Source organism: Mus caroli, unplaced genomic scaffold, assembly GCF_978045245.1.
Source record: "Mus caroli unplaced genomic scaffold, Mus_caroli_1 scaffold_11, whole genome shotgun sequence".
Classification (NCBI taxonomy): domain Eukaryota; kingdom Metazoa; phylum Chordata; class Mammalia; order Rodentia; family Muridae; genus Mus; species Mus caroli.
Genome location: NW_028227266.1, coordinates 106,824,724 through 106,846,638, shown reverse-complemented (window position 1 = coordinate 106,846,638; position 21,915 = coordinate 106,824,724). Strand labels below are relative to the sequence as shown.

At 43.1% G+C, this 21,915-nt stretch overlaps 1 protein-coding gene across 3 annotated transcripts in view; it reads right to left on the bottom strand.

The window, feature by feature from the left end:
* Positions 1–9: 9 nt before the first annotated feature.
* Positions 10–21,915, bottom strand: part of Cdhr4 (cadherin related family member 4) — a 35,139-nt gene continuing 13,233 nt past the window's right edge. For all 3 annotated transcript variants that reach the window (XM_085828006.1, XM_085828009.1, XM_085828013.1), the window contains one exon: positions 10–74. In XM_085828006.1, the coding sequence (XP_085684132.1) occupies positions 46–74 (29 nt within the window). In that variant the 3' untranslated portion in view covers positions 10–45. The remainder of the gene's footprint in view (positions 75–21,915) is intronic.

The window sequence follows — 21,915 nt, the reverse complement described above, 5'->3', positions numbered from 1 at the left end:
ACAAAAGGAGAGCTAAGTTGATCCTGGCTAGTGGGAGGCCAATGGTCACAGTCTGCTTAGTTTACTGTTCTGTCCTAGAAAAGACAAGATAGGAAAAGGGAATCAAAAGTCTGGCCAGTCAGTTTCCATGCTGTGTGCATCCCCTGCATGTCTGCTACTATAACCTAAGAGGCAGCTCAAGAACTCTTAAAACGATGCAGCTTTGGTTTCCACCCATTGTTCTGTGTACACAGCTCCTGTCCAACACCCTCTAAATACTCTGAGGATTTCACTTCAGAGATATACCATGTCATAACCATCAGTATGACAACTAACTCAGTTATGTAAGCCTCAAAGATAAAAGGATCAAAAAAAAAAAACAACAGAAATACATTCTGTTCGAGGTCTCATCCTAACCCAAGAGAAGTGTGTCTGGGCCTGTGTGCATTTTAACCATTAAGCGTGCGTTCCAGCGACATTAAGTACATTCACACTGCTTGTATAACTATCACCATCATCCATCTTCACAACTCTGGCTTCCATCATCCGAACTCAAATTCTTTGCCAATATTTTTATGTTTATTTTTCTAGGACAAGGTTTCCCCATTATCACCCAGGATGGCCCTAAATTTGCTGTCTTCAAGACAAGAGTTTCTACCTTAAGCATCAGGTCATGTAAAGTTCTCTGCTAAAGGTACAAAGGACCAGACATGAAAAACCATTCTCTGGTAGGATTTAAAGCAAAATCCGGCCTCCCTCCCCCAGGTGGGCTATCTGTGTGTAGCCCTGGCTGGACTGGAACTGGCTGTAGACCAGGAAGTCAGAAATCTGTCTCACTCTGCCCCCCAAGTCCTAGAATTAAAGGCACGAGCCACGACATTTTAAAAACAATTTTAAAAATCTTTTCTTTTGCTTTTCCTCAGAGAAATTCAGATTCTTCTACTTTCAGTCTTCCTTCCCACTGTGGGAAAGAGAAAAGTTATCTGTATTAGAGAGCACCTTCCCTCTGAGGTCAGTTTTTCTTTCCCTTAAGAAAACTTAAAATTCAGCTGGGCCATGGTGGCGCACACCTTTAATCCCAGCACTTGGGAGGCAGAGGCAGGTGGATTTCTGTGTTCGAGGCCAGCCTGGTTCTACAGAGTGAGTTCCAGGACAGCCCGGGCTACAGAGAAACCCTGTCTCAAAAAGCCAAAAAAAAAAAAAGACATAAAGAAAAGTTTAAATTCTTGCTATTTCTTTAATACCAAATCTGCTTTTGAGTCAGGACTGTAGTAGGCAGACGGCGCCTGAAGGATAAAGGCAGGGAGCAATGAAGGCATCAGGGCAGGAGCAGCATGGGGCACTGAGGAGTCCTAGGCCATTGCAGACCATGCTCCTCAGATACCCTGAAGACTCACCATCTGCCACACAGCAAGCAGCACTCACCCTTGAGACTTACCTTAAAACAGCTGAAAGCCTGTCAGGGTGTGAGTGGCCTGTGCTCATGGAGGCCATGGAGTTCCACTGCCCTGCCTGAGCTTACTGTCCATCTGCCCTGCCCTGCTTTACACACTCTGTATTGGCACTTTAGGCTGACTGCCTGACTTGCCTGGTGTGATGGCTTACACCTATAGTTTCACACTCAGGAGGCTGAGGCTAGAGACCTAAGATCAACCTGGTCAGAATGAAATTCTGCCCCCCCCCCCCAAAAAAAGCAAGGAGATTAACCTGCACTAGGAGTTTGAGGCTAGTCTGGCTTATTTAAAACACGGGTTAGTTACTTTTTCTGTGTAGCCCTGGCTGTCCTGCAACTCACAGAGCTCCACCTGCCACCGCCTCCCAAGTTCTGGGATTAAAGGTGTGCAGCACTACTGCCCCGAGTTTGTTGGTTTAGACGAATGCTAGTATACATGATAGGAAAAGCCCTGGTTCCCAAGTAGACTATAATTACCATCACAATCCTCTAGGACAGTGGTTTTTTTTGTTTGCTTGTTTTTTGTTTTTTGTTTTTTTGGTTTGGTTTTTCGAGACAGGGTTTCTCTGTGTAGCTCTGGCTGTCCTGGAACTCACTCTGTAGACCAGGCTGGTCTCGAACTCAGAATTCCGCCTGCCTCTGCCTCCCCAGTGCTGGGATTAAAGGTGTGTGCCAGGGCTGGTGAGATGGCTCAGTGGGTAAGAGCACCCGACTGCTCTTCTGAAGGTCCAGAGTTCAAATCCCAGCAACCACATGGTGGCTCACAACCATCTGTAATGAGATCTGACTCCCTCTTCTGGTGTGTCTGAAGACAGCTACAGTGTACTTACATATAATAAATAAATCTTTAAAAAAAAAAAAAAAAAAAAGGTGTGTGCCACCACGCCTGGCTCAGGACAGTGGTTCTTAACCTCCCTAATGCCTTTTACAACTTATGTTGTGGTGACCACAACTGTAAAATACTTTCACTGCTATTTAATAGCTGTAATTTTGCTACTCCTATGAATCATAATGTAAATATCTGATATGCAGATGGTCTCAGGGACCCACAGGTTGAGAAGCACTGCTCTAGGAGGTGGAAGAAACTGTGAAATGTTCTTGGCATACTTTTTTCTTCCTTTCTCCCTAAGCAGTACTCCCCGCACCTTCCTGTTTGTCTGCTTTGATGCTCCCTTCACCGAGTCTCTTATTAATGTTCCAGTCAAGACTCAGGAATCATACCCAGCAGCCTACTCATTCTAGGAAAACCTAATGGGGACAAACAGCTAGCCTCCCTCTCCTCACTAAACCCCTCTGTACCTGTGTCTGTCCCATCCTCAACTCCAGGTTTTGACTTCATATCCTACCCGTCTTGGGCTTGCTTGTTATCCCATTCTAGACATAGTCTGTCCACATACTGTTCCTCACACATGGATGTATTGGCACTAGCCATTCCCTCTACCCAAAGCAATCTCTGAGGTTTAACTCCCCCACTGCTTTCTACAGTTTTTGAACTGGGAGCCAACAGGGCTCAGCAGTTAAGACTGTGTCTGTCTTCTCTTGCAAAGAGCTGGAGTGAGACCCCAGCACTCATGTCAGGTGGCTCACAACGGCCTATAGCTGCAGCTCCAGGAGATCTGACACCTAACTCCACTGCCACCTGCACCCATGTGCACCCCCCCACACACACACACACACACAATTAAAAATAAGTCACTTTTAAGACTTCGAACTGGGTAAGATAGCACAGTGGGTAAAATGCTTCACAAGTTTGACAACTTATTCAGTTCCCAGATGTCACAGAAAGGAGAAACCCACTCCAGAGTTGTTCTTTGACTTACACAGAGCCAGAGACAGACAGACAGACAGACAGACACTATGGCAATTGCCTTGCCCCAACATACATTCACACATTTTTTTAAAAACTTAAAAGTCATGGGGCTGGTGAGATGGCTCAGTGGGTTAGGACAGTGAGACTGTCCTTCCGAAGGTCATGAGTTCAAACCCCAGCAACCACATGGTGACTCACAACCATCCATGATGAGATCTGATGCCCTCCTCTGGTACACTTGAAGTCAGCTAGTGTGTGTGTGAATGAATACACACACACACACATATATTTAAAGAAAAATTTAAACTCTTTAATTTCTCTGGCATGGTGGCACATGTGGTGGTAGAACCTTTAATCCCAACACTAAGGCGGCTAAGGCAGGAGGATATCAAATTTGAGGACAGTCTGGGCAGTTTACCAAGCTCCTTTTTCAAACAAAAAGTTTGAAAAGAACTAGAGGTAGGCTTGGGGGATGGTTCAGAGGATAAAGTCTCATGTGTCTGTAATCTCAGTGCTCATAGTTGGGAGACAGAGAGATTGCAGGCAGAGAAGAGAATCCTGGAAGCTCACAGGCCAGGGTGGGCTGGCCAGCCGGCTGGCTGTACACAACAGTAAGCAAGAGGCCCTGTCTCGAGGCAGAAGGCAAAGACCAACACAAGCAATTACACTGATCTTCACACAAGCACATGTGAACACATGTGCTCATACTCACACACAGACATGACATACACATGCTCTGACCTCCATACAACCACCAAAATATGAACCCATACTCACTCAGACATACATGTATCTTTAAACACATACAAGAGACACACTTTTTTTTTTTTAAAGGACTGAAGGAGGCTGGCAAACACAGCTATCAGTGGAGTGCCTGCCTTGTATTCCAGGAGTCCTCTTTTCTTTCACCCGAGGGGGGGGGTGCACAGGTATAATTCCAGCACCCAGGAGGTTGAGGTAGCAGGGTACACACACACACACACACACACACATTTGAGACAGGGTCTTAGTCTATAGCCAAGCCTAGGACAATTCCTCCTATCCTAGACTCCTGTGTACTGAGAGTATAGGCATCACCCATCTCTACCAACACTAGAGAAAAAAGGTAAAGTGGAGTTACAAAAACATTCTGAATGACTGGAGAGATGGCTCAGCGGGTAAGAGCACTGACTGCTCTTCCTAAGGTCCTGAGTTCAAATCCCAGCAATGACATGGTGGCTCACAACCATCCATAATGAGATCTGACGCCCTCTTCTGGTGCATCTGAAGTTAGCTACTGGAGCAAGCAGGGACTGAGGGACTGGGGTTGACCAGAGTCTACCGGAGTAAGGAGAGGTCCTAAATTCAATTCCCAACAACCGGATGAAGGCTCACAACTATCTGTACAGCCACAGTATACATAAATAAATAAATCTTAAGAAAAAAAAATCATTCTGCAGACAAAATTCCAAGCCAAACCAGCAACAAAGAAAACATAAAATTCTGTGTAGATTCTCAAAGAGACATGATAAATTAATCAAAAACAAATTTAAATGTAAGAAGGTAAGAATAACATAAACAAGAACTGTACAAATGTTAAAAAAAAAAGAACCTACAAAGAAAAGGATTAATTTTTAATCAATGATACTAAAGGAAAAAAAAAAGGGGGCAAAAAATACCAAACAGAAGATAGAAAATAAATGGTTGGGGTTGTTGCTTGGGCTGGGTGTTTTAGGTTTGTTTTTCTCAGGTCTAATTTTAATTCAACAAAACAATAAGCCTAGAAAGTGGCAGTGAATGCAAAGTCCTGGCAAACAAGAGAACTGTGATGAGCTTGGGATGCAAACAAGGTCAAGGCTATTTTAAGAACCAGGAAAGCAGTCTCAACAGCAACTGCAAGGCAATACCTGGTTCCCTTACCCCTCAGCCAGGCAGAAGCACAGATTCCCAGCAGCAAGTACCTACTTTAAGCTCAGAATTCAGAATTCTGTAGCCAACACACTTTCTTATGGTAGCAGATTAACCACTTGCACTTGTTAGGCAGTCATTTTTTATTAATCAAAGCACCCCTGGTACCTTTACATTTCAAAGGCAAATTTGCAAATCACATCAAAAATCAGTTCATAATTTTCTATTTATTGTATTATTACTTCTTTTAAAACAAAATCCATCAGAGCTGGAGACATGCTGCTCTAACTACATGTTGGTGAAGTACATGCTTAGCATGTGTGAGAGGCCCTGGGATCAATCCCTAGCACAACAAAGGCTTTAACTGTCTCACGTAGGCAGTGAAAGCATCATGACTGACAATCACATGCTTTTAAAGGATGATTTTTTCTTTTTTCCTGACAGGGTCTGGCTTTTTACTCGGGGTAGCCTGGAATCCGTATTCCAGCAACTCTTCTGCTGCCTCTGTCTCCCAAATAGCTGGGACGACTAATGAACATGACACCCACAGTATTACTATTGTTAGTGTTATTACTACTACTACTGTTGAGACAGGGTTATTGAGACAGCGTCTCACTATGTAGCTCTGGCTCGTCTGGGATTATTTATTTAGACTTGCTTTTTGTAAAGTTAAACCTGGTAAGCCAGGATAGGGGAGACAAAATTAAAGCAATACTTTTAGTTTTAACAAATATGTCTTTTGGTCTTTGGTTCATGTTTTTACTGTCTGACACATTTAAGGAAAACAGTAAAATTCCTGTAACAAATCAGAACACAATGGACAAAGTCTCATAAGCATGGGGTGCACAACACTAGGTCTGAGGAGAACCAAGTCTGAGTAATTCCATAAACAAACCCTGAGAGGCAGGCAGTACCCTAGATACTTACTGCTGCCTAGCTCACGACTCCCTTACTATGTCAATAAATTATTTGTTTTGGGGGCTACAGAGATGGTGTACTGGCTATTTTTGTGTCAACTTGACACAGCTGGAGTTATCACAGAGAAAGGAGCTTCAGTTGAGGAAATGCCTCCATGAGATCCAACTGTAAGGCATTTTCTCAATTAGTGATCAAGGGGGAAAGGCCCCTTGTGGGTGGGACCATCCCTGGGCTGGTAGTCTTGGGTTCTATAAGAGAGCAGGCTGAGCAAGCCAGGGGAGGCAAGCCAGTAAAGAACATCCCTCCATGGCCTCTGCATCAGCTCCTGCTCCCTGACCTGTTTGAGTTCCAGTCCTGACTTCCTTTGGTGATGAACAGCAGCATGGAAGTGTAAGCCTAATAAACCCTTTCCTCCCCAACTTGCTTCTTGGTCATGAAGTTTGTACAGGAATAGAAACCCTGACTAAGACAGATGGCTCACTGGTTAAGACACCCACTAGTCATCTAGAAGACCCAAGTTCAATTCCCAGAACCCACATGGCAGCTCACAACTGTCTGTAATTCCAGTTCCAGGGAACGGCCTCTTCTGAGCTCCTAAGACATCGACCATGCAAGCAAAACACTCATACACATAGAACATAGTTAATTTTTAAAAAAATTATTCATTTTGTTTTTTAAGACAGGGTTTCGGGCTGGAGAGATGGCTCAGCCGGTAAGAGCACTGACTGCTCTTCCAGAGGTCCTGAGTTCAAATCCCAGCAACCACATGGTGGCTCACAACCATCTGTAATGGGAATCTGATGCCCTCTTCTGGTGTGTCTGAAGATAGCAACAGTGTACTTACATATAATAAATAAATCTTAAAAAAAAAAAAGAAAAGAAAGAAAAAAAAGACAGTTTCTCTATGTAGCCCTGAATATCTTGGGACTATGTAGACTATGCTCAAGGCTGGCTTTGAACTCAAGAGATCTGCCTACCTCTGCCTCCTATATGCTGGGATTTAAGGTATGTGGCACTACCACCTGATTAAACTATTCTTATAAAAATATATTATCTATTAATTGACCTGGGTGTAGAGGCATACACTTTAATCCCAAAACTTGGATGTAGAGGCAGTTGGGTCACTGAGCTTCTGAGGCCACCATGCATTGCATATTAAGTTCCAAGCCAGCCTCAAAAAAGAAAAATAAATATGTTAAAAAAGAAAAAAAAAAACACCAAACAAGCAAACAAGAAAGAGTATAAGCCTTTACAATAAATGTTGACAATCCTTGCACAACCTTATATCCATAAGGGAGAAAAAAAATGAACCTCAACCCTAATATCAACAACAAAATTAGTTCAAGATAATCAAGCACCTAAACGCAAAGACTGAAACCATAAACTTCCCCGGTGAAACTATAAAGCTTTAAGAATTGGGCTGGTGAGATGGCTCAGTGGGTAAGAGCACCCGACTGCTCTTCCGAAGGTCCAGAGTTCAAATCCCAGCAACCACATGGTGGCTCACAACCATCCGTAATGAGATCTGACTCCCTCTTCTGGAGTGTCTGAAGACAGCTACAGTGTACTTACATATAATAAATAAATCTTAAAAAAAAAAAGAAAAGTTTTAAGAATTGTACTACATGACTTCCAAGAACTGTTAGAAACTATCCACAAATGGTGGTACACTCTGTTGATCCCAACACAAGAGTGGCAGAGGCGAGTGGATCTCTGTGAGTTCAAGCCCAGCCTGGTCTACATAGTGAGTTCCAGGCCAGCCAGTGATACATAGTGAAAAACAAAGCAACAGCAAGTAAGTAAGTAAAAATAGAAGAATTGCTGGAAATTGGGCCAACAAGATAGCACAGCAAGTAAACACTTGCAGAACCACCTGGTGACCTCACTTTCTCGCACAGTGGGAGGACAACAGGTTCCTCAAAGTTGTCCTCTGACCTTCACACGGGAGTCATGACACACGTGCATGTGCATGCACAAACACACACACAGTAATAGCTAACAAATCAATTCCAAGGGCTGGAGAGATGGTTCAGCCATTAGGAGCACTGGCTGCTCTTCCAGAGGACCCAGGCTTAATTCTGAGCAACCAGACAGTGGCTTATAACCACCTGTAACTCCAGTTCCAGGTGACCCAACACCTTCTTTTGACCTCTAAAGGAGCTGCATACACACAATGCACACACTTAACATGCAGCAAAACACCCATACACATAAAATAAGACTTAACTTTTAAATAAAAAGTGAGATTTTCTTTTTAATTGTGTGCATACAAATGTGTGCAGAGTCAGAGGCCAGAGGCAGCAGATTCCCTTAGAGCTAGAGCTACAGGTGATTGTAAGCCACTGCTATGGGTGCCAGAAGTGGTCCAGCCCTTTAATCCCAGCTCCTCCTAAGAGACAGGTCGCTGAGAGTCTAACAAAGGAATGATAAAACAAATGAGCATGATGCTATGTGTTACAAGCACTGGGATAGTAGAAATAAGTAGATCCTTGGAACTTGCTGGCCATCCAGGCTGGCCTAGTTGGTGAATTCCAGGCCAGTAAAAGCCCTTCCTCAAAAAGAATATGAATACCATCTGAAGAATGAACCCAAGGTTGTTCTCTGGCCTTTTTCAAAGTAGGCACATATGCGCACCTGCGCGCGCGAGCACACACACACACACACACACACACACAGAGTACATACAGTAAATTAAAATTTAAAACAAACTCAAAACAAACCTATGATGATGAAAGCAAAGCACAGGTTATCCTAGGCCAGAGTAAGATGGCACTTTAAATCGATCCTGCATTAAAGAAACAAATTCAAGTTGGGAATGGTTGTACACACCTATAATTCCAACACTCAGAAGGCTAAGGCAGGAAGATTGTGAATTCAAGGCCAGGCAAGGTTAAATAGTGAAACCCTGTCCTCAAAAATAAGGGGGTGGGTCTGACTAGATAATCTGGGAATAATAATCTACTCTCCCTTGTCAGCTTCACAGAAAACAAGGATGAAATCATTACTTTCCCTTGTGAGCTGAGGTTAAGCTTGTTAGTAGAGACATTAGAGACACTAAAGCAAACCCAGCAGCTTTCATTCTGGTTCCATTATCCGACTCTCACCAGGCCTCCACCATTTAGCCAGCTTTCCTAGAACCCAACCACAGCTGTTTTGACTCCCACGATGCATGGAGTAGAGGCCAGCAGCTTCTTAACACCTCACTCAACAACTTCACAGTATAGTGCTTCTGGTGATAAATTTCCTTGTAAATAGAATCTACCCACTAAGTTCTAGAATGCTGATTTCTAACATGTTCTGCCAACATAAACCCCACAATGATTCTGCCATCTAGCTAGGCAAAGCTGTGCCCCATTCAACAAGGTACAGCCCCTAGCCTGGATTCTTCCTTACCCATGGTTAGTAGCCTAGGGACCTGCCCATTCCCATGTGTAGTTTTTCTATTCTTTTAAGTTCTCTCTACCTCTGACCAATCAAGTTCCTCATTACTTGAATTTGTTATATTTAGTAATTTATATATATTCACAGTTGGTTAGAATTTAGCTCCATCATAGAACACCAGCCTAGTATGTGCAAGACCTTGAGTGGAGTTTAATAATCACACCAAAAGTCTCCAAAATAGCTGGGCTTAGTGGCACATGTCTTTAATCCTAGCACTCAGGAGGCAGAGGCAGGCAGCATCTGAATTCAAGAATAGCTTGGTGAGTTCCAGGACAGCCAGAACTATGAAAAGAAACCTTGTCTTAAGAGAGACAGAGAAGGAGCCAGGTGTGGTGGCGCACGCCTTTGATCCCAGCACTCGGGATGCACAGGCAGGCGGATTTCTGAGTTCGAGGCCAGTCTGGTCTACAAAGTGAGTTCCAGGACAGCCAGGGCTATACAGAGAAACCCTGTCTTGAAAAACAAAAAAAGAAAAAAAAAGAGAGAGAGACAGAGGGAAAGAGAAAAGGAAAGGAAAATAGAAAAAATACGTTCTAATTTAATATTTGTGCACCAAGGTCAGGATCTTCTTGAGAGACACTCATGAAATATCTACTCAACTATGTATTTATATTCATCTTTCCAAGCAGGTTAGAAACTTCCTGGTATTTATCTATTTTCTATACTAATGAACTCCCTTTAACATTAGCTGCACCATCCACATTTAATATCAAAAGTCATTAAAACCTAGCCTGGTATATTTGGCTCGTAATCCCAGCTAAGTCAGGAAAACCACAAATTCAAAACCTACCAGGCTACGTAAACAGTTAAAGCATTCCAAACAGTGAGAAACCTGTCTCAACATCTCAACAGAAGAAGTAAAGATAACTGGAGACACAGCTCCATGGTAGAGCTCTTGCAGAGCACACTGAAGGCATCGGTTCAGTCCCCAGTTCTGTAAAGATCTGAATAACTGAAGTAAATGGTAACTCGAACCTCTCTGTATCAGACCAGTTCGATGAGGTAGCTGGTACCACAGGAAAGTGACTTGCTGAGAAAGGTTCCACAGCTAAGAAATACCTAAAACATAATTTCCTTCCTTTCCCTGTTGCTGGAAAAGTGTTAAGCAGGGTCTAGTATGGAGAATCAGGTCATCTGCAGGCAGTCTGCACCACAGCTCTCTTGTTCGGTTCCCTGCAACTGCAAAATGATGTAGGAACCCAAAACTACAGACAGCTCTTTCTGTGCTTCTCCACACTACAGGGAAGCAAGGGCACAGGCTATGAGGGAAGGAGTGTCTTAACAAAGTCACTTCTCTGTGCAGCTTTAGCCATCTAAACACTGAAGGCAAGTCAGGGAACAGTGGCACAAGCCTGTGACTTTAGCACTTCCAGGACTTTCGAGGCCACACAAGTTCAAGGTCATCCTCAGGTACTCAATTCAAGGACAACCTGATCGTGTGAGACCTTATTTAAAAAAAAAAAACAAACCTGAAGGCAATAATTAGAAAGTCTACACTCTTAAGAAATGTCTATAACTGACTATTCCATCTAAACAAAGACTGGTATCCTAGGAACCCTCACATTACCCTTGTGTGGGGCAAGGGTGGTAATATGATCCCCAGGGACATTTTTAGTATATACTCATTATACAAGACGACGGGCTTCATTATGACATTTTCATACATGCTATTATGGACTTTGTTCATATTCAACCTGAATTAGCCTCTCTGTGCACTTTATTTACCCCTCCCAACTTGTCCCCTTCCTGTGGCTAAATAATCTACCTTCTATTTTCATGTCTTAAATACTTTTTAAAAACAAAGATTCTGCTACAGAGAAAATATGCAGCATTGGTCTTTCTGAATCTGGCTCCATCCATCCATCATACAAGTTTTTGGTTTTTTTGAAGACAGTTTCTCTACTTAAAACTTCACTGTGTACATACACCAGTCTCCTTACCCAATCATCTTCTGATGGGTTACTAGACTGAGTCCAGACCTCAGTTATTGTGAATGGTGTCACAATCAGTGACTATGTAGGTATCTGGTGGGCACTTAAGACTCTTTTGGGTGCTACAGGAGCACTACAGCTGGGTCACATGCTAGTCCTAACTTCACTTTTATTTTCTGGTTGTTTGTTTTTAGAAACTCAGGGGTTTTTGTTTTTTGCTTAAATCCCTCAGAAAACCTGTAACACCCGAGGCCAAACAAAGCCTTTCTAAGAAAATCAGCTGAAGGGCCGGGCATGGTGGCGCACGCCTTTAATCCCAGCACTCGGGAGGCAGAGGCAGGCGGATTTCTGAGTTCGAGGCCAGCCTGGTCTTCAAAGTGAGTTCCAAGACAGCCAGGGCTATACAGAGATACCCTGTCTCGAAAAAAAACAAAAAAAAAAAAAGGAAATCAACTGAAAATGTTTCCTTAGTCAATAAAAGGCATTAATAACATCTAAATCTAAGATTGGAGATGTAGTTCAGCTGGTAGACTATTTGTCTAGCATGTACAAAGGCCCTAAATTTAACCCCAGCATGGTATAAAACCGTAATCCCAGCACCCAAGGGACAAAGGCTAGAGGACCACAAATTCAAGGTTTCCCTTGACTACACTGAGCTACATGAAGTCCTACCTCAGAAAACAAAACAAAGGGCCGGTAGGATTGACTCAGTGGTTAAGTACACTTACTGCTCTTGCAGAGGACCCAGGTTTGGTTCCTAGAACACACATGGTATCTTACAATCATCTATGACTGGAAAAAAAATTTTTACCTGCTCTATTAAAAAGTTATGGTTCTATGCTAAGCATAATGGCACACACCTATAACCCAGCACTCAGGAGGCTGAGGCAGAGGCAGGCGGATTCTGAGTTCAAGGCCAGCCTGGTCTACAGAGTGAGTTCCAGGACAGCCAAGGTACACAGAGAAACCCTGTCTCAAAAACAAAACAAAACAAAACAAACAAAAAAACAAAAAAAATATCTATGTGAGTACACCGTTGCTCTCTTCAGACGCACCAGAAGAGGGCATCAGATGCTGTTACAGATGGTTGTAAGCCACCAGGTGGTTGCTGGAAATTGAACTCAGGTCCTCTGGAAGAGCAGCCAGTACTCTTAACTACTGAGCCATCTCTCCAGCACACCCCAAATTTTTTCTTAATAATATGTGTTTTGCCTGCATGTATATTTGTGTGAGAGTGCAGGGTCCCCTAGAACTGGAGTTACAGACAGTTGTGAACTGTCATTTGCATGCTGAGAATTGAACTCAGGACCTCTAGAAGAGCAATCAGTGCTCTTAACCACTGAGCCATCTCTCCAATCTCAAAAACAATTTTTTAACTAATTAAAAAATTCTTTTAGGGCTGGTGAGATGTCTCAGTGGGTAAGAGCACCTGACTGCTCTTCCGAAGGTCCAGAGTTCAAATCCCAGCAACCACATGGTGGCTCACAACCATCTGTAACGAGATCTGACGCCCTCTTCTGGTGAGTGTCTGAAAGATAGCTACAGTGTACTTACATATAATAAATAAATAAATCTTTAAAAAAAAATTCTTTTAAAGAACTCATAACCCTACATAGAGTATTAGCCTTTAATCTTCACAAAGATTTTTTTTTTTTAACCAACAGTTCCAAGATGGGCCCATATTTCTTTTTTTGTTTTGTTTTTTTTGTTTTTCGAGACAGGGTTTCTCTGTGTAGCCTTGGCTGTCCTGGAACTCACTTTGTAGACCAGGCTGGCCTCGAACTCAGAAATCCGCCTGCCTCTGCCTCCCGAGTGCTGGGATTAAAGGCGTGCGCCACCACGCCCGGCTTCCCATATTTCTTTAAGAGCCAAAAATTTCCACTAAAACTTGCTCAACAACACAGCTGAAATAATTACCTAGCTACAGCTCAATTTCCCAGTACTACCCAGGATGCAAAGCTGTTCAAGAGGAAACGGCAAGTTCCCTACATTTAACACATAAAAAAACTAAAGCACTGTGACTTACAATTCCCAAACTTTTAAAAAATTATTTTATTTGTATTTTATGTGCATTGGTGTTTCTTAGCCATGTAAGAGTGTCAGGTCCCCTGGATCTGAAGTTGTGAGCTGGGAATTGAACCTGCATCCTCTGGAAGAGCAAGCAGTGGTTTTAACCTCCGAGCCATCTCTCCAGCCTCATCCAAAAAAATTTTTTTAAAGATTTATTATTTATTATGCATACAGTGACCTGCCTGCAAGCCAGAGGAGGGCACATTACACATGGTTGTTGAACCATCATGTGGTTGCTGGGAATTGAACTCAGGACCTCTGGAAGAGCATCCAGTGAGAACTGCCGTGAGTTGAAGGGTAGCCTGAGCTACATAGTGAGTTTCAAGCTAGCTGAGCTATAGGGTTAGTCCCTATAGCAAAAATAAACAAACAAAATATTCTGGATATAAACAAAAATTAATTACTAACCTCTGAGCCATCTCTCCAGGCTCCCCAGCCCTGTCTAAACTTTTAAAACAAACAAACAAAAAAACACCCTACATCTTTCACTGGATAAAAGGTTAAAAGTGGCAGAGATTATGGGATAATTAATGCTTTAAAAAAAAAAAAAGCTAACAAGGCATAAAGACATGGAGATGTGTTCACATTACTAAGTGAATGAAGCCCACCTAAAACGAACATACAGGGACTGAGGGACTGGAATATAGCTTGTGCTTGCCCTAGGCTCCATTCCCAACAGTGTAACTGAGAATAGTGGTACATACCTGTAATTCCAACACTTGAGAGGTGGAGGCAAGAAGATCAGAAGTTCAAGATCATGTTCAGGAACTGAGCAAGTTAAAAACAGCCCAGGTTACGTGACAATCTGTCTGGGGAAAAAATCAAAACTAAAAATAAGGCTATATATATGTTTCCAATTATGACATTCTGGAAAGGCAAAAAATGGAGATATTAAAATAAAAACAACAGACTGCCAAGGGTCGGAGGGAAGCTGAACAGGTAGAAGCCAGAGGGTTTGTTAGGGCTGTGAGACCATTCTGTATAGTACTGGAAAGAGAAGGTCAAAGCCATACAATGCTACATAACCAAACCAGACAGGCGTACTGGTACACGCCTATAACCAAAATGCAAGATTCTGACACAGGAGAACTGCCATGAGTTGTAGCCTGAGCTACATAGTGAGTTTCAAGCTAGCTGGGCTACAGGATGAGTCCCTATAGCAAAAATAAACAAACAAAATATTCTGGTTATAAACAAAAATTAATTACTAAAAACTGTTACTAAAAGTAACTATTGCCGGGCAGTGGTGGCACACGCCTTTAATCCCAGCACTTGGGAGGCAGAGGCTGGCGGAACTCTGAGTTCCTGAGTTCGAGGCCAGCCTGGTCTACAGAGTGAGTTCCAGGACAGCCAGGGCTTCCCAGAGAAACCCTGTCTCAAAAAAAAAAAAAAAAAAAAAGTAACTATTTTTTCTAATTTACTAGTAAATATATATTTTAAAAAGTAACAATTTGGGCTGGCAAGGGCAAGATGGCTAAGCGGGTAAGAGCACTGACTGCTCTCCTGAAGGTCCTGAGTTCAAGTTCCACCAACCACATGGTGGCTCACAACCACCCATAATGAAATCTGACGCCTCTTCTGGTGAGTCTAAAGTCAGTTACAGTGAACTCATAATAATAATATATCTTTGGGCCAGAGCAAGCAGGGACTGAGCGAGCAGGGACTGAGCGAGCAGGGGCTGACCTGAGCGAGCAGGGACTGAGAGAGCAGGGCTGACCTGAGCGAGCAGGGACAGAGCAAGCAGGGACTGAGCAAGCAGGGACTGAGCAAGCAGGGACTGAGCAAGCAGGGCTGACCTGAGCGAGCAGGGGCTGACCTGAGCGAGCAGGGACAGAGCAAGCAGGGACTGAGCAAGCAGGGACTGAGCAAGCAGGGATTGAGCAAGCAGGGACTGAGCAAGCAGGGACTGAGCAAGCAGGGACTGAGCAAGCAGGGCTGACCTGAGCGAGCAGGGGCTGACCTGAGCGAGCAGGGACAGAGCAAGCAGGGACAGAGCAAGCAGGGACAGAGCAAGCAGGGACTGAGCAAGCAGGGACTGAGCAAGCAGGGACTGAGCAAGCAGGGACTGAGCAAGCAGGGACTGAGCAAGCAGGGACTGAGCAAGCAGGGTCAATGGGAGCAAGCAGAGGTCCCTAAAAATATTCAATTCCCAACAACCACATGATGGCTCACAACCATCTGTACAGTTACAGTGTACTCGTATGCATAAATAAATAAATAAACCTTTTAAAAGTAAGAATTTATTTTTCTCATATACTAGTAAATATGTATTTAAATATTTTTACTGAACACGGTTTTAATAAAATTACATTATTTGTGTGTGTGCAAATGTGTGTGGCACACATGCTACAGCAGCTGTGAAGATTTAAAGACAACCTGTAAGAGTTGTTTTTTCCCTCTACTCTGAGTCCTGGGATGGAACTTGAATCATGAAGCTTGGTGGCCAAAGCTTTTACTCAAAGAGCCATCTCAGACTAAGCCTATGTTTTCAGTAACAGCTTTACTGAGCTGACCCCTATCGCACAATCTACCCATGGTAGTGTACAATTCACTGGTTCTTAGTACAGTCTAGAAAACATGCAACTCTCACCACAACTTTAACACACTTACTTATCTCAAAAAGAAATAATAAGCATGCTCTTGTCACTTCATACCCCACCACACCTGGAAGCCCTGAGAAATCACAAGTCTTGCTATCCCTATAAAACTGTCTGCTCTGGATACTATTTAGAAACAAAATCACATAAATACAGACTTTTATACCTGGATTTTTAAACCCTACACATTTCTGAGGCTCAAATATAATATATATCAGTATTTCTTGTTTATTTGGGTTTTTTTCTTAGACACAGTCCATGTTATGTAGTCTGGCTGTCCTAGAACTCAGTATGTAGACCATGCTAACCTCTCACAGAGACCCACCTGTTTCTGCCTCCCAAGTTCTGGCATTAAAAGTGTTGTGTGTCACCATGCCCAGCCTCCTTCCCTTTTTGAGTAACATACACATATTTGAGTAACAAACACATATTTTACTTATCTAGTCATCACATGATGCTGATGGACATTCTGGGGTTTTCCCCTCTTTGTTATTATTTCTAAGATTTTTTATTATGTCTAAGTGAGTGGGTAGGTGTCTGCTAGAGGCCAGAGGTAGCATCAGAACTAGACCACAGATGACCACAAGCCACCTGACTTGAGTGCTGGGACCCTACCTCAGATCCTCTGAAAGGGCAGCATGCTAGAGCTCCTAACTGCTGAGTCCTTTCTTCATCCCTCCTTCGTTGTTATTTCAATAAGCTAAAGAACTGTCAAAGCCAGGCAAGGTGGCACATCGGAACTCAGTTCAGAGCCAACTGGGCTACACAGCTAGAGGAGAGGGGAGAAAAAGAAAGGGTGTGTGTGTCTGTCTGTCTGTCTCCCTAAGCTGCTGCACTGTTTCTCATTCCCATTAATAAGGTACACAGGGCTCAGATTTTCCACATACACACCAGCACTGTCATTATTATATGAGTTCTTGGCTTCAGAATATGTTGCTTAATGACTGTTCATTCAATCATAATACATCTAATTTTTGTTTGTTTGTTTGTTTGTTTTGTTTTCGAGACAGGGTTTCTCTGTATAGCCCTGGCTGTCCTGGAACTCACTTTGTAGACCAGGCTGGCTTCCAACTCAGAAATCCACCTGCCTCTGCTTCCCAAGTGCTGGGATTAAAGGCATGCGCCACCACTGCCCGGCAATACATCCAGTTTTTATCAACTGCAAGATGCTCTTGCTCAACTGACATCAATTTTTTTTTTCTTCCAAGACAGGGTTTCTCTGTGTAGCCCTGGCTGTCCTGGAACTCACTCTGTAGACTAGGCTGGCCTCAAACTCAGAAATCAGCCTCCCTCTGCCTCCTGAGTGCTAGGATTAAAGGCAAGCGTCACCACACCGACTGACATCAATTTTAGGTCTAAAGACTACACAGTCTGGTCAGGTATGAGAATACACACCTGTAATTGTACAGAAATAGAGGCAGGAGGATCAAAAGTTCAAAGCCTGGGCTGCGTGAGACCCTATCTCAAGGAAGGGAAGGATTGGAGGACAGTGAGGTGGCTGAGAGAGTAGACGCTTGCTGCCAAGCCTGATGATGAAAAAGAGGACTCCAGTAAGTTGTCCTGACACACACCACAGCATGTGCACTTCCACACACACATATAAAACAATTAAAACGAAAAAAAGTTCCAAGACAGAGAGAGACAGTCTAGCCTAGCCTCAAGCTGCTAGCCTACTCTCCTTTCATGAGGCAGGAATAAATCTATGAATAAAACTTTTATAAATGGGTTCAGAAATTTAGAAGCATATATGTGTGTAAGTATATAAGATTTTTTTAACTCTGTGTGTGCGTGTGGTCATGGTGGTGATGTTCCAGTCTTATATGTAATTTCAAACCATAGCAACAAATATAAGAATCTTAATCTAGGGGCTTGAGAGATCAGCAATTAAGAGTGCTTTCTGCTCTACACAGGACGAGTTTTGATCCCTGCACCCACATTAACATGGCTCACAAATAACTGTAACTCCAGTCCCAAAGGATTCAATGCCCTTCTTCTGACCTCCGTGGACATCTGCACATACATGCACACAATCTTTTTTTTTTAAAAGAGGAAAGGAAGGAAAGAAGGAATGAAAGAAGGAAGCGAGCCAGCTTAAGCCAGGCATAGTGGCACAGCAGTCAGGAAGCAGAGGCAAGCAGATCTTTGTGAGTTCAAGGCCAGCCTGGTTTACATAGTAGTGAGTTCCAGGACAACCAGGGATATACAGTGAGATCTTGTCTCAAAACAAAAACAAACAAAAAACACCTTAATCTATCATCTTTCCTAAAAGAACCAGGTAACAGTGAGATGGCTCAGCCAGTTGTGGTCTGACACCCACATGCACACATGTAAAAAATTTGTAAAGAACTAAGATAGCTTTGGTTTCCCCAACTGGAACTCATTACTCAAATCCTACTGAAGCAAAACCAAGTATTTATATTTAAAAATGAATGCATGCTGCCAGTAGATTAGCAACCTCATTTAATCCCAGCTAGAGAGTAGAACTTTTGAATTTTTTTAATTTGAGCCCAACCTGGTCTGCATAGTGAGTTCTAGACCAGAAAGAGGGACACAGTGATAATCTGCCGTGGAGGTATGTGTGCTGAACACAGTGGCTCACGGCTGTCTCACCAAATAGGAGACAGAGGCAGGAGGACTGCTGAGACTGAGTGAGGCAGCATGGGCTACATGCCATTTCTAGGCCAGCCTGGACTATGAAGTAAACCTAGAGTCAAAAAATAAAATAAACTTAAAAACCTACAATAGCAGACATAATGTAGACAAAGTACCTACCTGTATTCTTGCTCCAAGCCCAAACCAAGCCTTTTACCAACTCTGCCCATCACTGCTCCTAAAGTGTCTGGCAAATGATGAGAAGGAAGTCCTAAGCAAGGGGAGGGTCTACGAGCACCAGTATGCTCACCTAACACATTTTCTAAGAGCCAAAACCTGCACTAGCCAGGCAGGGAGTGGACCACACAGCCCTCCTGAGATCAGTGCACGTAGGTCAATGTGTACAGGTTCTTCCTTCCATGTGGAGAGCGGTGAGATCCATGGCCACCAAGTTCCCATTCCCACTTCCCTGTGTGATAATACTCCACTTCTGCCTCAGACAAATTTAGTACGTCTCTATAAACATTTAGTTTCCATCTATATTCAAGTTTAAAAAAAAAAAAAGGTTTCCCTCTCCAAAGCAGTTATTGTCCCACTAAAATAAACATTTGTGTGGGTGTGGCCATATGAGGATCTCTGAAACCAGGGTGTTTTAAAAAAAAAAAAAAAATGCGTATAGCTGTTTTGCCTGAATGGCAGGCAGATTTCTGCGTTTGAAGCCAGCCTGGTCTACCGAGTGAATTCCAGGACAGCCAGGGCTACACAGAGAAACCCTGTCTCAAAAAAAAAAAAAAAAAAACAACAACAACAACAAAAATAAATTAAATTAAAAATTTTAAAAATAAATAAATAAATAAAAAGAACTCTACTACCAAGTTTTCCCCAAAAACTTTGGTGCTGGGCGGTAGTAGCGCACGCCTTTAATCCCAGCACTTGGGAGGCAGAGGCAGGCGAATTTCTGAGTTCGAGGCCAGCCTGGTCTACAAAGTAAGTTCCAGGTCAGCCAGGGCTACACAGAGAATCCTTGTCTCGGAAAAAAAAAAAAGACAAAAAAAACAAACAAACAACAACAACCAAAAAAAACACACAAAAACTTCTGGTGGGTAGGGGCGTTGTACATAAGTCATTCCCTACAAGTCTTCCACCTTCTTCTGTTGTTATGCTGCTGTGTGTCTCCATGTATGCAGTGCATACAGAGTCCAGACAAGGGCAACAGTATCTTACTCCATCACTTTGTTTTGTTCCTTTGAGGCAGAGTCTCATTAAACCAAGAGCTTGGGCTGGAGAGATGGCTCAATGGTTAAGAACACTAGCTGCTCTTCTAATCAGGAGGTCAATTCCCAGCACGCACATGGTGGCTCACAACCATCTATAATGGGGTCTGATGTCTTCTTCTGGCATGCAAGTATACATGCAGACAGAATATTCATACATAAAATAAATTACAAACAAACAAAGAAAAACCAAAGACCGTGGTTTTTTCAAGCAGGCTCTCAGCAAATGCCAGTGATCCTCCCTACGGACACAAACTCATCCTCTGCATGTTCTCACAGGCATTCTCACTGACCACTGAGCCATTTCTCTGCCCCCCCTTGGGGTTTTTTTGAGACAGTCTCTCCGGTGCCCTGGGGCTTGCGTTTATCAACTAGTAAACTACAGGGATCTACCTACCTTTACTCCCAACACTAGGATTACAAACCTGTGTCATTACATGAAGATACTTTTTTTTTCTTTCTTAAGGTTTATTTTTTCATATATGTACTTTCCCTGTATGTATGTATGTATGTATACCATGTATGGGCTTGGTGCCTGAGACCAGAAAAGGATGTCAGAGCCAGGTGAGGTGGTATAGACAGATCTCTGAGTTCAAGGCCAGCCTGGTCTACAGAGCAAGGATAGCCAGGGCTACAAAGAGAAACCCTGATTTCAAAGAACCAAAACAAAAAAACTCAGCAAAAAGAAGGCATCAGATCTCCCAGAACTGAAGTTACAGATGATTATGAGCTGCCGTGTGGGTGCTGGGTACTGAGCTCAGGACATCAGCAGGAAGAGTTAAGCACCCTTAACTGCTGAGCCATCTCTCCAGCCCTAGAGGAGGCTTTCTATGTGGGTACCAGGAATCAAACTCAAGTCTTTATGCTTGTGGCAAACACTTACAGAGCCATCGTTTCTGCTCCCTTCTTACTTTATTACAATACTGAAATAGGGTTTTACTAAGTTGTACAGACTGGCCTTAAATTTACTTTATAGTTCAGACAGACCTTAAACTTATAATTCCTCTATCTCAGCCTTTGGGATAGGAAGGACTATAGGCCCATGACACTGGGCATGACTAAAAACTATTACAATTACTATTGAGATGGGGTCTATCATTAGAGCTTAGGCTGGCCTGAACTCATGGTGATCCTTCTGCCTCTGCCTCCCAAGAACTTGTATTACAGGAGTCGGCTACTATGCCTGACTCCAAAAGTTTTGGGTTTTGGTTTTTCAAGACAGGGTTTCTCTGTGGAACATTTCTCTACAGACCAGACTGGCCTCAAACTCAAGAGATCTGCCTGCTTTTGCCTCTGGGATTAAAGGCAAGCATCACCACTACCCAGCTCCAAGAGTTATTGGACTGGAGAGATGGCTCAGTTACTACTGCTCTTCTAGAGGACCCAGGCACAATTCTCAGCACCCACACAGTAGCTTATAACTCTAACTACAGTTCTGGAGGAGCCAACACCCTCTTCCTACCTCGATGGGAGGTACTTGCATATGGTATACAGATGTACATTCAGGTAAACCACCCATTAAAGTGAAAAATAAATAAATAAAGCAAGCAAATATCAAATCGGTTGTGATTGTACACATGTATAATCCTAGCACTTAGGTGGTTGAAGAAATAAAATCAAGAGTTAGATGTCAACCTGGATTACAACACAAGCTGGTGACCTGCCTAGACTATACAGGGACAATCTGTCTCAAAAAACAAAACAGCACTGGTAAAGGGCTCAGGGGATAAGGGTGCTACCACACTAACAAGACAATAAAGTTGTATCTCTAAAACCCATGACAGGAGACGTTGTCCTCTGACTTTGACACATTGTGACATGTGTATGCACAGGCGCACACACACATGCACACAAGCACTGGCACATCCACACACAGTAAAAATACAGCAAATCCTTCTCTGTTGCTTACGCGGCTTTAATGGTTTGCTATTCAAAGGGAGTGGAATATTCTCCAGGAATCTAA